Below are 15,327 nucleotides of genomic sequence, written 5' to 3'. Positions count from 1 at the left end.
AGAACAATATTTACACGTGTTTATTAATTTTATATTTAAATAAAATAAGAGGTTTGTGCAATTCACTAATTTATACTTTTATTTTACAAAACAAATAAAAATATATTTTATTAGTGTTTTTGCGTCCTCTAGCGGTGACATTAAAGTGGCGCGGTAACTTTCCGTCCTTCCGTTCAATCCTCCTTGAGTTATCCAGCGCTATCTTGCTGCAGCGTTCGTTTTGCTCGTAGATTTTTTAGCGCTCAAGTTACGAAATTTCTTGCACACATGTCATATAATTAAGCTGATTCCTCGATAAACTACATTATGGCGTCTTTTCTCTGAAAGGTGCGGCCACTCGCGCACTTCCATTATCGATGTTGAAAAAGCGCTCAGCACCTCTAGCCTTTATCGTGCATTTATTACATTTACTTATTACCTGAGACCGTTGTGATATTGTTAATTTGAATGACGACTGCAAGCTACATATAATAGTATCAATTGATAATTTTTAGCGTATTAATCGCTAGCGCTCATCATCGCGTAGATTCGCAGCAGGCAGTAATGCACCGGGCAGCACCATTTTGCTTCCTCGTTTTGTAGCTTTTTGTCACGCGTCTCATTCCAGCTTCTCCGAAAGCTTAACGATGTGAAATTCGAGCAAAATGTGATGCGAAATTCGAATTATTTAAGATTTTATGGCAAAATCATAGAATGTAAACAATCAAACGTGCCCGCAAGCCGCAGAAGAAATGAATCAGCTGTTGTGCCATTCGCGCTCCAATGACGTCAAAGGCTTTGAACTTCGCGCCGCGTCCTGGTTCTACAAAGGAAGACCCCGTAGTGCTTTGGCAATTTCAAAATGGCGTTGTATTCACCCTGTAGGTGAGGTGAGCAATTGGTAAGTTTTTTTCCTCATCACTGGACTCTCCGGACGCGTTCGGCGACGATTGTTTGGCTTCGTGAACTTTTTCCGGATCGCGTGCGGTGGCCCGCGTCTCAAGACAGCCGTCGGCCGCGCTGTGCAAATTCTCGATGCCGTTTTCGCCGTGGTTTTGTTACTCTTTCGAAGCCTAAATCCAGGCTAGCACAGTGGCATCTTTCCGAGATACGTGCTAAGCCTAAAAGCTGTGCATACTTAACCCTAAAACAATTTAAATTTTCGCCTGGCGGCCTGCATCCCCGTCAGCGGAGCGGCCGGACGGACCGGCGGGCATCGTGCTTCCGCAGCGTGCCGTGCAAAAGTGGCGGCCCGACGGGGCCCACGGGAGCTATGTGTTGAGCCGTGGTCGGTGCCGCCGCAGGGGCCCAGTGATCGGGATGTGATCGGCGGCGCGACAGTCAAGCGAAGAGCGGAGTAGCAGCGCCCGACGTCGTTGGACCGACGACGAGTATGGCGGATACGAGAAGACGCGTCAAGTTGTACGCCTTGAACGCCGATCGCCAGTGGGATGATCGCGGCACGGGCCATGTGTCGTCGTCGTACGTCGAGCGGCTCAAGGCTATGTCGCTTCTCGTGCGGGCCGAGTCTGACGGTGAGTAACCTGCCTCCCTTTCCTCCGTGACCCCCGGGCTACTTGGGCCAAATGTCACTCGTTGACCGAATGCATGTTTGAGCGACGTTCTCGCGCACTTTGCCCGGACCCGTCGCCGAGAGACGCGGTCGAGCTCAGACCGCCTAAAAATGGTGCTTGCCTATTGTTTACATTCCTCGCTGGATAGTCTGCAACCTCTCGCTCAGCGCTGAGCTTCGGCTTCTAGAGAGATGTTGAAAATAACGCGGTCGTTGAGGCCCCCTGCCCATTTTCTGTGACCTGCCAACCGCTTTTGCTTGCTTCTGTGGGATGTTCTACCTGTGTGTGCGCGTTGTGGCCGACGCAGAATGGGACTGGATGGAGTGAATTGAGCACTTGGGCGAGCGTGATCTCGATTTTTTTTTCCTCTGCCTTCAAGTTTTCCATTTTTACTTATTGATTCGTTCAGGCCATTAAGCATGCCGAAATCAGGGCGCCGATGCGATAGTCGAGTTTTGGCGCGGTGAAGGGCGTAACAGCGAAGTCGGACGCCGCGTCCGAAGGCAGTCGATCTGCCTGCAAGACGCATCGTGTTGCTAGTGCTTAGATTATGATTCATAAATTGTATTTCCTTTCTATTCCCACCAGGCTCGTTACTCTTGGAATCAAAAATCCAGCAGGACACCGCCTACCAGAAGCAACAGGTATGGGCCCACACAGTGCACCACGTTTGAAAACCCTTTACACTATATCCAAGGCCTAAGAGCACAGTGTGTTTAATTCATGCAAGCACAATTCCTGTCTGTTGCAGGCTTGAATGACTTGGTAGCGTGTTGGGGCTTTTGTACGTTGTGCGCACAGTGCCATGACAAATACTGGGAATTGAGAACACATCTGGTTTCTTACGCTTTAGTAGTGCCATTATTTCAAATGACAGGCCTTCCTGAATACTATCACATGTCTGTGTTATGTTAAAAATCCTAATATCTATGCTAATAGGGCAGCAGTTCGTTACCCTCATTTTGTACGAATTGACTGCAGCTTCTGTCTCGCAAGCTTTTACACGGTTGGTCTCTGTGACCAACACACCATACAGTATGTAGGGGAGCTACAGGTTTCAAAACCTGCTTTTTGTGGCTCGTCTCATGTGTTGCAGACTAATGATTAGCTGTTTTGTTTTCCTAGCTATTCATAGTGGCTTGCTATGCCAGACAGCTTGACGCTGCTGTCTTTGCTTCCATTGAGGTGGTGTTTTGTGATGTGATCTGCGCAGTGTTGATAACAGCCTTGGCTGCTGCAGTCGCCTCAGCCATGATAACTGGGTCTGCTGTTCAGGTAGATAAGAGGGGTGGGGATTTCCAGCCTATATATGTGTAGCGCCCATTCTCCATTCTTGCAGGTCTGTTATCTTTCACTTCTTAGGTGGTCTGGTTTCGTAGTGCTCTTTCTTGGGTCTATGGGAATACTACTGCTTGCTTGCCTGTGACACTTCTTGTCGCATTGTTAAACAGCTCTCGAAAGCAAAGTTGTTCACTAGTGAGCACCGGGTTCTTTTACCTCTTTGCGTCATTCATTACTCCACATTTCTTTTCCTGCATTGACCCACACACACTTTTTGCAGTCTTTACTGTGGCCTTGTCCATCAGTAATCACTAATTTTGCTGCATATTTCAATGAATTAATTTGAACAAGTAACAGTTGTCTTGTGACCTCACTAGGGCCGCATTGTTGTCATGGAGAAAAATGTGCCTTGTTTTCATTGAACAGCATGACCAGTGCACCAGAACTACTGACTCGCTAAACTTGTGTTATGGTCATTTTATTTAGCCAATTGCAAGTAATTGAGGTGCTCATTGGTTCTTTGAGCTTACGGTTGAAACCTGGAGCAATGCCTTGCCAAGAGGTCAACTCCTAAGCATTGACAGTGCTGACCTTGGGCAAGAAATTAACATTTGTGTGAACCAACTGTGTATACATACATTTTGTAATGTTAAAATGGAGAAAGTTGTGAGTGATAGTGTGAGTTTAGCGCAGGAGGCTTCTGAAGTGATGCCAGTGACACCAAGAGTAAATTAATGTTGACCTGTGAAAATGGAGTTTTTATAAGGTGGCAAAGGCAAAAGCAGAATTTAATGCAGGCATTCCCGCCACCAGCTGTTTTGTCCAAAACGAGCTGCGAAACGGTGTTTTTATGGTCAATTCAAAGCCGCAGTAGGGCATCGTGAAATTCTGTAGGTGTGCTTTCTCACATAACAGTGTTGCCAAACACAAGACAATAACCTTGTGAACAAAGGTAGTGATGTGGGGCTTTGGGCAAAAATGGAACATGTCCACTGTGTCAAGCGATGCTGGCTTTGAAACTAACCCGCAAATATTTTAAACCTTGGGTGTAGTCCTGGTGAGTAGCTGTGTACTTTTTGAGCCTATTACTCAGAAAGAATTACTGGGTGGAGCATTTCCTTCTCTGTGATAGCAGAGGTGCGACTACCGTGGGCAGCTATACAGCGACTGATTGAAATAAATAAAACCAAAGAAGCACGAGGCATTAGAAACTAATTGTCTGCACTTTTCAGCTTGTAGGCGATTGCAAGCTCATGTGGGGAGGACGACGACGGAAAACAGCTTTTTCTTATGATGGACCTTTTGATGTCATGCAGTTACTTTGAATAAGAGCAACACATTCCTTTTGTTTTTTGTAACTTCATTGAGTACACAACCGGCTTAACTTGTTTTATTCTGCTTGGCGAAAAAGAAGTGTGTGGCAGGAGACAAGGTCTCTCTGCATAGGCATACATAGAGGTCTGCAAGAATGCTCTCATTTTGCTCTTTTGGCTTTAGGAGAGTAGCAAAATGCACTCACATTGCTGAACTGGATATTTTAAGGCATACCTGGAGATTTTTATTCCAAGTGCATTTCTTCATTTTCTACTTATTTTGCATCCCTTACATGGGATGTCACTTGGGACAATAAACCCCACATGCCATGTGCCTACTTACTTTGCTTGATCAGGGTGGTACGTTTAGATCGTGAGTGGGGTCGTGCGGAGACCCAGGAGGCCTGTGTGCCTCGAATTCTTCTGCAAATAAAGTTTTTTCCTCCTCCTCCTCCTACTTACTTTGCTTGATCAGGGTGGTAGTGTGGCATACTTTTTTAGGGTCATGAAGTTCTGAATAACCTTCAATGAGGTTAATCTGGGAAATAACACTGCATGACTTAATTGAGATCCTAGTGACATTTACTTGCTTTCTAGGACCAATGTTCAAAAGAGTTATGTTGAAGCCTGCGGAGGTGAAAATGGATGAAGAAACTATGTATGCATGCCCAATGCTGCTTTAGCAGCATGACGCTTGGTGGCGTAATGTGATCGCTGAAAATGACTGGCTGCATCTTTTCTGCTTTTTTTTTTTTTTTTATGTGAGAGCATTATTTCGCTATGTTTTTAGATTTCTGTCTGCAAAATCTTGTTCGCAGCAGCTGTTAGTAATGGAGAAGTGATAGAGGTTAACGAGTTGTGTCAATCGATAGAGGGTGATGTAATGTTGCTGCTGAAAAAATAATTAGGCTAATAAGTTAATTTAGGCAATTAATTACTGGTAAAAAATGTAGAAGTTGTCCGCAGCAGTTGTGAGTAGTTGAGAAGTGGTAGAGGTTAATGAGTGGTGTCAATCGATAGAGGGTGACATAGTGTTGTGTGCGAAAAAAATAATTAGTTCAATATGTTAATTAGCTAAATGACTGAGCTTTTACTGCCGAACAAATGTTGAGATATACAGGGAGAGATATGGAATGAATTCTGACCAAAAGTGAAAATTAGACGGCATTGCCCTGAGTGATCCTTTTAGATTATAAGATGCATTCATTTACTGCAGGAATACTTTGTGTCATGTCTCGGATGTCCGCCGTGCCACTTACGTCGAGCAGAAGCAGCTGAGTAAATAACCGCTCAGCCAGAAAGCATGAGGTCTACAGAAGTTCCAAGATAAAACCTTCTAGATTTGCTTGTGTCTGACTTATTATGGCACTTGACATGCCCATCACAAAGGAAAAGATGAGTGGCTTCTGTGTTTTAAGTTTTATCACAATGGCGCGATTTGTGAAATGTGACTTACCAGGCACCTTGGCTGAGATCTTGTGAAATGCCTCTTGGTATCGTAATGTGGAGACTCTGCTGATGCATGTTCCTGCTTCTGTTCATTTCAGGAGACATTAATTGTCTGGTCAGAAGGTGACAATTATGACCTGGCCCTTAGCTTTCAGGAGAAGGCTGGATGCGACGAGATATGGGAGAAGATCTGCCAGGTATGCTGCCAAAGCTCCTACTTTACTGGAAACCCTGATTACGCCTACATTGAGTGAGATATGTTAGCAATTTAGCAATGTTCGCAACATCGTAGAAATGTGGCAAAGAAAGAGGGGGGGCTATATAAATGATGAAATACACTCACAGGTATATGTGGTGCGTAACTAGCTGATCAAGGGGTGGGCATTATGTGTAATGGGACCAGCAGGATCACCAGGAGCTGAAGCATATTAGTGCTGTCCTGTGTAGTTTTTCTTTTTGTGATCCAGTATGTATTTGCTGATCCCATTGTTTTTAGTTGTTTTTTTTCTACCTTGGACTTTGTCAAAATTCTCATTCTTCCATTTAGTTGTAACGTTTCTAAATCTTGTAAGGGGGTGGGGGGCTGAATAGAGATCTCTGAATTTTTTTTAATTTGCACTAAACTTTCCTTTTTTGCTCTTCAATTTAGCTTGGGCCTCTGGAGCTCTGACCTCGAACATGCTTCATAATGTGTTAAGATGTTCTGGTTTTCATGTTGTGCGTGCATGAAGTTTTAGTAGAGGTCATGAGACCAGCAGTGTTGTTCATCTCATTGCTTTTCTTGAGTGCGCAGTTACTTTGAGACAGGTCTGAGACCAGTGGCATTATGGGATTCGACGGCGGTGTGCTTTACAGTTTTGAATTTTTTTTTTTAAATTTTGCTGCACAAATGGGCAAGATGGTAAGGGAGTCATTATTTGCTCGGCATTTATTACAGAGCTAGCTACCGCAAACTTGTTTCCACAATCGGCATGAAAGACGAGCAAAACACGGGTGTTGGACATGGTGTTCCCTACCTGAGAGGTGTCTACTATGCTGAGCACAAATCGGTGCTGGGTTCCATGTGTCAGCATGCTGTGATGCTAGTCAGTGCATAGTTTTGAATCGCAGGTGGTTGAAATTAATCCATAGCCGTTCAATATGGTCTCTCGTACTACACAGGTTCAGGGCAAGGACCCGTCTGTGGACATCACTCAGGATGTGGTGGAGTCTGAGGACGAGCACCTGGAGGAGGCAAGCGATGGCCTTCCCCCTGTGGAGCTGCCCCCGTGCGAGACTCAGCGACTTGGGGAGCTGGCCGCATTGGTGCAGAGCTGCCTGCCCTCGCCTGTGCGGCGGGACAAGCTGGCCACCGCCCTCGAAGAGCAGGACTACATCCGACGCCTGCTGCCCGTCTTCCACACTTGCGAGGACCTCGACTATCGGGAGGTGCGTTGGGCTGGCCATTTTACTATCTTCCCTCTCCCTCTGTCAGAGCAGTTGGCATAAGTCAGGGCAAGGAGGAAAGGTTAAAGGGTTTCTTGTGGAGAGCAGTCTGGAATTCCCTTCTGCCAAAGTGGTGAGACTAGGTGGATTGAAAGAGAGTTGGTTTGCCTAATCTACTGCCTGTGATGGTTGCGCGCACATTAAGGTAAGACGACTGTCGCATTCTTTCTTGCGCCTGCAGCGGCAACAGCTAAAAAAAAAAAACATGTTTATATGGCACCGTTGGCAAATAGGACATTATTGCATATGAGGCGTTTCTTTCTTTTTGTTTTTTTGCACATCACAAGTGGTGGGCTTCACTGTTGTCGTGCTTGCCTTTCAGGGTTTGTACCAGCTGTACGACATCTTCAAGGGGATCTTCTTATTGAACAAGAATGCATTGTTCGATGCCATGTTTGCTGAGGATGCCATATTGGACGTTGTTGGAATATTGGAGTATGAACCAGGATGTCCACCAGGCCAGAGGCGGCGGCATCGGGATTACCTCCGACAGGTTGGTGTCTGGTTCCCCCGGACAGCTGGGCATTTACGGCACTCTTTGCTTTCAGTCCCTTTTCATTATTGAACTTGAAACAAAAACACGTACACACTGCAGCGCAACTGCCACCCATTGAACTGTCACCAACTAGCCAAACAAAACATTCTTTCATGCAGCGTCTGCAGTTAGTCTAGTTGATGACAGTATTCGTGGTGTTCATACACTGCTATGAAAAATGTCGAAGCTGGACAGAAGAACAGCTACTGCTCGTTCTTTTCACTCTCACTTGTCGGGCTGTAAGAGCCCATTGTGCACATACCTTTTGCAGAACAAGTTGCAGGCAGTTTTAGAAACTGTGCTGCATATCTGCTAGACACATGAGGGTGAGGCAGGTTTGCACCAACATGTTGCAAACATATCTCCACATAGTGAACTTCATAATTGTTTCACAGATTTCCTTGCAACTTTTAAGGACACCTTTTTTCCTGTGTTCAAGCTTTTCTACTTCTGTGTATGGGGTGCATCACTTTGATTACGGTCATGGTGATGTATGTTTGTTCTAAAGCTTTTTCTTTATGTGGTGTGAAGCAATCCCAAATACAGAAGAATAAGGCATGTATGATGGGCAGATAGACATTGACTTTTAATGCCCTGCAAGCATTTCTTTTTAAAAAATATACTGCACTCATAGCTTCTTGTAAACTGTGCTCGCACCTTATGTTTGTACAATGAGCCATCAGTTTTTTTTTCCTTTTAAGGCTGAACTATACTTACCCGAGTGGGTATATCTGTGCTGTGTTGGGGTTTACAGGTGTCGAAATTTCGAGAGGTGATACCACTGGGGAACCCCGAGCTGCTTGCCAAGATCCACCAGACGTACCGGGTGCAGTACATCCAGGATGTGGTGCTCCCTACGCCCTCGGTCTTCGAGGAGAACATGCTCTCCACCCTTTCATCGTTCATCTTCTTCAACAAGGCTGACATCGTCTCCATGCTCCAGGTGGCTGATTGCGAAACACATTTTTGGGGGCGTGTGGTGATTTGGTTGGTAGCACAGCCCTAGTAGGCCTTGTGTGAAGGGCCTGAACTGTCATATACAGTCGATCCTGGTTATATCAAATTATTGCTCATATTGAACAGTCAAAGGATTCCCTTGAAAACCACATGTAAAAGTGTAGCATTGCTGAATGTATTTCACACTGTAAATGAAGTGGCTTATGTATTCAAACGGTGCACTGCTACAAATGGTGCTTCTAATGGCGCTCCCGCAGTCACATTTTGCGCATACTGGCACAGCTGTGGGCACCAACTGGCTACTAGCAGCATGCGAACGGCATAAAACTAGATGACTTGAGGAATAGGGCAGGTAATTGGCAGCAATCTTTGTATTGTCTGGCGGTGCCATTTTTCGCACATTACTGCTGCTATGTGGAGGAGCCAGTGTTCAGTATAAGGTTCCCAGCAGCTCTGTATGCTGCTGCTTGCTGCTCATGATGCATGCCATGCAACTGGCAATTATAGCATTGGGGATGTGCGGGCAGCACTTGGTGTTGGAGGGTTTTCTCGTAGTTTGCACGTTCATATTGTATCACACTGGCACGACAGTCTGTTCAGAACATTAGAGTTTCTGCACCTTGTATGTACACAGTACGTTCTCTCTGTTCAGGGAAATTTATCGGTCATATGCATATCGAATTGTCTGAATTGTAGCGTTGAGGTTTAGCCAGCATGAAAGCATTGGTGGCAAACGTGCCGGGTGCACTGCAGTGCCAGATATTAAAGAACTGTCACATGCAATGACAAGTGGCGATCTGGCGGTCTTGCATGCGTTTGGTGTTACTGAGACTTACGTGCATAGCTCGCATAAGCAGATCTACTTGTATGGTTTTTAATTGGCAAAAGAAAGGCCAGTTTCCAGGAATCAAAAGCTCTGAACACAATCTTCTAATTGTGGGTGGGCGGATAGCTGAGTTCCAAAGCATGCAATATGTTTCTCTCGACATCAAGGAATGCAGTAATGGTAAAATTATTTTACCTGTCAGAGAACATGGGTTGTAGGATATTGAAACTGCCACTTAGAAAAGGAACACCAACTAATCTCCCTGTTTCTGGAGTGCCAGCTTTGACACCTTATAATTCAAGTTTAGTTAAGGGTAAATTGGTAATTTTACCCTTATTGTATTCATTGATATCAAGAGAAACAAATGACATGCATTTTAGCAAGTTGCCTGCTGCAAAATATAAAAGCTGTTCACAGAGTGCTGGGTTTTCCATTTTGTTCATGTGCTTGGAGGCTTGCAATGGTGTCTCACTCTAATGCTGTTTGTTGCACCCATTGTAACCGTGCTTGTTTTTTTCGTTGTTACTTTTCGTTTCGCAGGAGGATGAGAAGTTTCTGAGTGAACTGTTTGCCCAGCTGACAGATGAGGCGACGGATGATGACAAGCGACGAGACCTCGTGCTTTTCCTCAAGGAGTTTTGTACATTTTCACAAACGCTACAGCCGCAGTGTAGAGAATCATTTTTTAAGGTGGGTCTCTATCTCTGAGAGAACAGAGGATAAAGCGATGCATCATGTGTTCTTGGTTGTGCTTGTTGCTTGCTTCAGTTTGCTTGTGGGAATGTTTGTACCTGTCAGGTTACACAATCACCTCATGGATGACCACTGAAGCACATTGCGTTGGGATGCAAATATGAAATGGTCTCTGCTCTGAAGGCAGTGCTCTCAGGTCATTAGAAGGTTGCTCTCATTGTGTTTTTGGAGCAGGTTAAAATTCGTGATGCACTGTTAGCTTTTTCTTCTTTTTTTGCTTGTGTAGAGAGCCATTTGTTTTAAATACTGGTTTGTCTTGGTGCATTGTTTGCCTCAATTTTTTATTGTTCTTTGCAGACACTATCAAGTTTAGGTATTCTACAAGCATTGGAAATTACTTTGGTAAGTCTATCATTACCTTTTAAAAACGTCATGCACTTTGTCAGTGACATGCATTTTGTAAAATTTGCAGCTCCTTTATTTTTACTATCCCCCTCTTTTCTTTCTAAATGTATCATGCTGCTTTTTGTTGACTGCTCTTGTTGCATTTATTGTCAGATGACTGTCTACTGCTGTTGCATGCTTTGCAAACCCACTTCCCTGTGTTGCAGGGCATGGAGGACACGGTGATCAAGACAGCCTCCATCGATATCCTCTCCTACTTAGTGGACTACAGTCCGTCCATGGTGCGCGAGTACGCATTCCAGCAGTCCAACGTGCAGGACGATGTGAGTGCACATTTTTGGCCTTGTTTTAGCATGCTGGGGACCAGAGTAACAGTGTATCCAGCTTACTCTTTGCGTGAGAAATTTGCCCACTTTGAAGGGTTGAGCATCCTTACAGTAAAACCCTGCTTGTTATGTTCCTTTTTTGCGTTGTTATTACGGCTACTAAGTTTCTTGTGAGCCGCTCCCATTCAAGATCCCATAGAAACCCATGCATACCACTCTGCTGTTGCAGCTGTGGCAGCATTCCTGTGCACTGCCGAGCCATTGTCGCCTTACGATAGCAGTGCTTTTCCCTGCACTGCAATTTTGACAGCCTCCATTTAGTGCGCATGGAATGGCAACTCGGGCTAGTTGGCGATTTTCAACTCGATAGGCGCCTGACTGCCACTGTGTTCCAGTGGTTCCAACATGTTCCACCCAATTTACAGTGACCTGGGGTGTGCAAACGAAACTGTCACAGGGAGTTGGTTCTGAAGCTCAGTCATGTGCATTTGCCTTGTCGCCTACAGCTTAAAAAGGCGGTGTTCAGGTTCAAATAGACTTTGTTCGTGCAGGGTGAGGCGGCTGCTTTGATGACAGTGCAGAAATGCTTACGGATACCCAAACTTTCCATACTTTTTATCACTGATAACATTTAGGCAGATGGAGAGCCTTTGCAGGCATGTAGGTGGTGGATGTCCTATATGTATGAATGACGGTGACAGCCTCAGAGCCTCAGGAGCACACTGCTCATACCTGAAGCGAATAAAACAACAAAATGCTACAGATGACACCACTACCGCACCTCCTTCCCCCGTGTTTTTTTTTTTTTTTTTCTTTTTTTCCATATGCACTTTCTGATGACTACATTTTCCGTCTAGTACATCTTATTTCAGCAGTCTCTTGAAAAACATAACAGTGGGTTCTACTGTATTTATGCTATGCAGCTCACAGTCTGCTTGTCTGTCTCCAGCGGATTAACTGTATGTGCATAATATGCGGTATCATCTGTGCAATAATCTCGGGACTCAAGCAAATCACCTGTCCCTTTAGCCCACCTTTCTTCTTTCCAAAATGAGGACTCGGCGTGAGCTTTCCTGGCTACACTATTGCGAATATGTACATGTATAGTACCATATTTGCCGTTTTTTGGAGAGGATAATGTAAAAGTGACATGTTATTCGCACAGGCCTGCAGTAACATTGTCGAGAAGCATATGTACCTCTGCTGTTGGAAGTGCTCATGCTGAGGATTACGTTCATTATGTCCTTTAGTAGGCATTCTACAAGCCTTAGAGGCAGTGCTCGCCGCAGGTGCATAGTGTGCAAGACAAGGCTCTGATTGTCAACTTTTGCTCAATGCAGGATCAACTTCTGATCAACATCATCATTGAGCAGATGATCTGTGATCCAGACCCAGGTATGTGTGAGTTTCGCCACATTTTCAATTTCTCTTGCGTGATTGCGTAGAAGCAAAGCATTCAATTTTGTGTTGCATCTTTTCCTTTTCCCCAGACCTAGGTGGTGCCGTGCAGCTCTCGGGCATCTTGCGGTTACTGCTGGACCCCGAGAACATGCTTTCCCTCGACACTGTGAGTCTTCTTCTGGCTAGCAGAATTTCGTTTGACCTTGTCATTTGTTGAGGAGTCTGAGCAATGGTCAGGGCTTGTTGCTTGACTTTGATCATAAAGGGGCCCTCGATGAGCCTCTCTCAACTCTGCTGTTTGTTTCTTGTGACCTTCTTGCTTCCTCTTTTTAGAAGAAGGTGGCAAAGCAGGTGCCCAGTGTAGCACGTGTTCTTGCGCTGCCCATTTTGTGGTGCCTTGGTTAGACAGTGCACTTATACGCTTTTCTTGTTGCTCCTGGAAGGAAGCTCAGCCGCCCAGTTCGCAGTTGAATCGCGGTGACAGCAGCCATCGTGAACCTAATGCTGAAGAAGAAGAAAAGGTTGGTGGGAGTGTTGGAATGAGTACAGAGAGGGAGTTGTTTTGGGGCTTCCTTGCTTGGTCGGTAAACGTATGTGCAGTTTTCTAGTTCCTCAACATGGAGGTCAGGGTTTCTTCTCCATTTATTACTTCTCTGCATTTGTGGCCATCTAAAGCATGCATCTCTCCAGAACGTGGCAAACGACTTACTGGATCTACTCAAATGTAATGCTAGCCTTTTGCCAGTTTTTAGCAGGCATCGGAAAACAAGTGAATAATTTTAACTGGTTAACTATTCGACTAAATTAAAATCGTCGGCTTTTAACTATTGCATATCATGCCTATTTGTATTTAGGAGCTTGTAGCCAGCTACCTACTATAGCCGTATCAGTGTTTAGAATTTTGAAAATGCACTTGTTCGTTTTAAAATTGTGCCTGTGAAGTGTGCTCATGAATGTCGCTACATGACACCGCTGCCACGGGACCTCTTTTCTTTCGTGGGCGGTAGGTCATATGACATGTTTGTCATGGTATGATGCAAATAACCCTACTTAGATGAGCCACAGCACAAAGGTTGTGTTTTTGAAATTCTTAGATCTGGTACGCCTATCGTTAATGACCATCTACAGAAAAGGACGTTGCGACAAACTAGGTTTATGGGTTACACCTAGCACTGTGTCGATATTCTTGATGCGGAGCAGAAGATTGAAGACATCCAATCCAAAGGCACCTTGAAGAACGATCGGAAGCGTGTTATCCTTGTCACCACATCAAATAGCGGTTCCGAATCTTGCTTTTGAGGACTTCGTCGCTGCTGATGACGATTTGGTTGTGGTGCCGTGGCGACCGAACTGCCAAACAAGAAATTGACGATTGGCTGCTTCCTGCAGACCAAGCAAATACTGACTATGACAGTGAACTGGAAAAGAGAACTAGCTCTGAACAGCGCTGAGACCGCCAGCATGGGGCCAAGATTGCACTCGTTTTTAAATAAATCTGTTTATCTACTTATGTGTTCACTTTTGCTTTCCAGCACGGAATGAATGACAAGATTTCATTTTATACCAAGCTTTCCATTAAAAAATTGTGCATTTAACCTTTGTGTTGTTCTTACTAATGTGCAGGAATTTGTGCGCATACTTTTAAGATGAATACCAAATATAACAAAATTTTTTGCGCCAGATCCAACTTCACTGTAATTAGGTTTGACTGTATGTTAGAATTTGGATAACAGGCTAATTACTCTACATTATTCACAATTTTTCTGATCTCTGCTAGCAATGATATTACTATGCTGCAAACATCATCTTACTGTATCAGAAAGCCTATTTTGTTTTAATTGGTGGCAGGCTGTTAGCCTTCTGGTGTGTGTGAAGTGTAGTGCCTGCTTATTTTGCTATTATAATTTAAGGGGGGATGCGGGGCTAAAATTGCGATTTTAAAAGAAAAAACGTGTTTTTTATTTTTTGCTATTTTGGATCCTGCATTTATCAAAGAAGCTTCTCACCAATTTTGGTAGTCATCAGCGCCGTAGAAAATAATAAAATGAATTTTTTTCACGAGGTGGTGGAGCGCGTTCGCTGCCGAAAGCGCCTATGAACGCTGCTTTCAACACGCGGCCGCAAAGCGGTCAAGAAACCGAACGCGGAGTGGAACGCCACATTAGAAAGTTTGTTTTTCGCACTTTCTAGCCAAAGATGACCTGCTATCGAGAGTACAGCGCACAACTAAAAAAAAAAAAAACTGAAAGCCTTATTTTGGGCCGGGCAATTGCGGATTGGCTGGAAAACCGAAACTGAAGCTTGGATTGGCCGAAACAAGACAAGTGACCTTCGAACGCTGTTTTTGCGCCAAAAGTAGCCTGGCTAACCAGACTGCTTTAGTAAGTCCATGAATAGTAAGAATATGGAACCCAGATAAAGAGGTACGCCCAGCAGGCAACAATGGAGACCATTTCACGAGCGCAGACAAGGTCGCTGGACAGCTGTAAAGCTGAAAAAAAGAGAAGGCGACTCGAAGCAATCGCCACAGAGCAGCGTCTAGTTGAAGAGGAGGGCCCTATGCATGCAGCAGGGCACTTTGATTAATTATTTTTGGTCCGAAAATTAAACAGCGTGTTCCGAAATGTTTGAACTCATTTTTCTAAGTTCGCACTTTTTGCGAAAACACAACCTTAGGAAAACTATCATTTCCAAACTCTTTTGCTATAAGCGGCTTTCAAGGTGGTTTCTGGACTATATTTTTGTCGGGAACAAGATAAGGTACTTTTTAGATCACTAATTACTCTCCAAGTTAAAAAAAATTGAGATGTCTGACATACAATGACAACAAAAAAAATGAAGTTTGTTTTCCAAATGCAGAAATTTTTACAAAAATGCCGTAAAAAGCCCGCAATCCTCCTTATCCTGCACGATGAACTATCTAGAAGGTATTCAATCACAAAAAGTTAGTATATCTTCATTGTTTTTGAAATGATAGTTTTCCTAAGCTGACACACTTCTTTGTTCAGTATAGCAGCTACAAGTTATTACCTATTTGTGCTAGGGCAATGAAATTTAGAATATATTCTAATAAGAGGAAGGTAAGCCACTCCAGAAAATTTTA

General features: G+C 44.3%; 1 protein-coding gene across 6 annotated transcripts in view; it reads left to right on the top strand.

Annotated features, from left to right (window-relative positions):
• Window positions 1–179: 179 nt before the first annotated feature.
• The window catches only part of flfl (serine/threonine-protein phosphatase 4 regulatory subunit 3 flfl), a 36,332-nt gene continuing 21,184 nt past the window's right edge, over window positions 180–15,327 (top strand). For 2 of the 6 annotated variants that reach the window (XM_084581971.1, XM_084581970.1), the window contains exons 1-11: window positions 815–1,514; window positions 2,142–2,197; window positions 5,695–5,793; window positions 6,758–7,024; window positions 7,404–7,574; window positions 8,371–8,559; window positions 9,940–10,089; window positions 10,450–10,494; window positions 10,704–10,820; window positions 12,164–12,218; window positions 12,314–12,390. In XM_084581971.1, the coding sequence (XP_084438097.1) occupies window positions 1,373–1,514; window positions 2,142–2,197; window positions 5,695–5,793; window positions 6,758–7,024; window positions 7,404–7,574; window positions 8,371–8,559; window positions 9,940–10,089; window positions 10,450–10,494; window positions 10,704–10,820; window positions 12,164–12,218; window positions 12,314–12,390 (1,368 nt within the window). In that variant the 5' untranslated portion in view covers window positions 815–1,372. Of the gene's footprint in view, window positions 328–748; window positions 1,515–2,141; window positions 2,198–5,694; window positions 5,794–6,757; window positions 7,025–7,403; window positions 7,575–8,370; window positions 8,560–9,939; window positions 10,090–10,449; window positions 10,495–10,703; window positions 10,821–12,163; window positions 12,219–12,313; window positions 12,391–12,667; window positions 12,746–15,327 lie in introns of those variants that run through there. The other 4 variants (XM_084581969.1, XM_084581968.1, XM_084581972.1 and 1 more) reach the window with 4 other exon arrangements.

The sequence above is a fragment of the Amblyomma maculatum genome, chromosome 10, assembly GCF_055883805.1.
Source record: "Amblyomma maculatum isolate TAMU_Amacu chromosome 10, ASM5588380v1, whole genome shotgun sequence".
Lineage (NCBI taxonomy): Eukaryota > Metazoa > Arthropoda > Arachnida > Ixodida > Ixodidae > Amblyomma > Amblyomma maculatum.
Note: the sequence above shows the minus strand (reverse complement) of the source record. Positions and strands in the feature narration are given on the sequence as shown.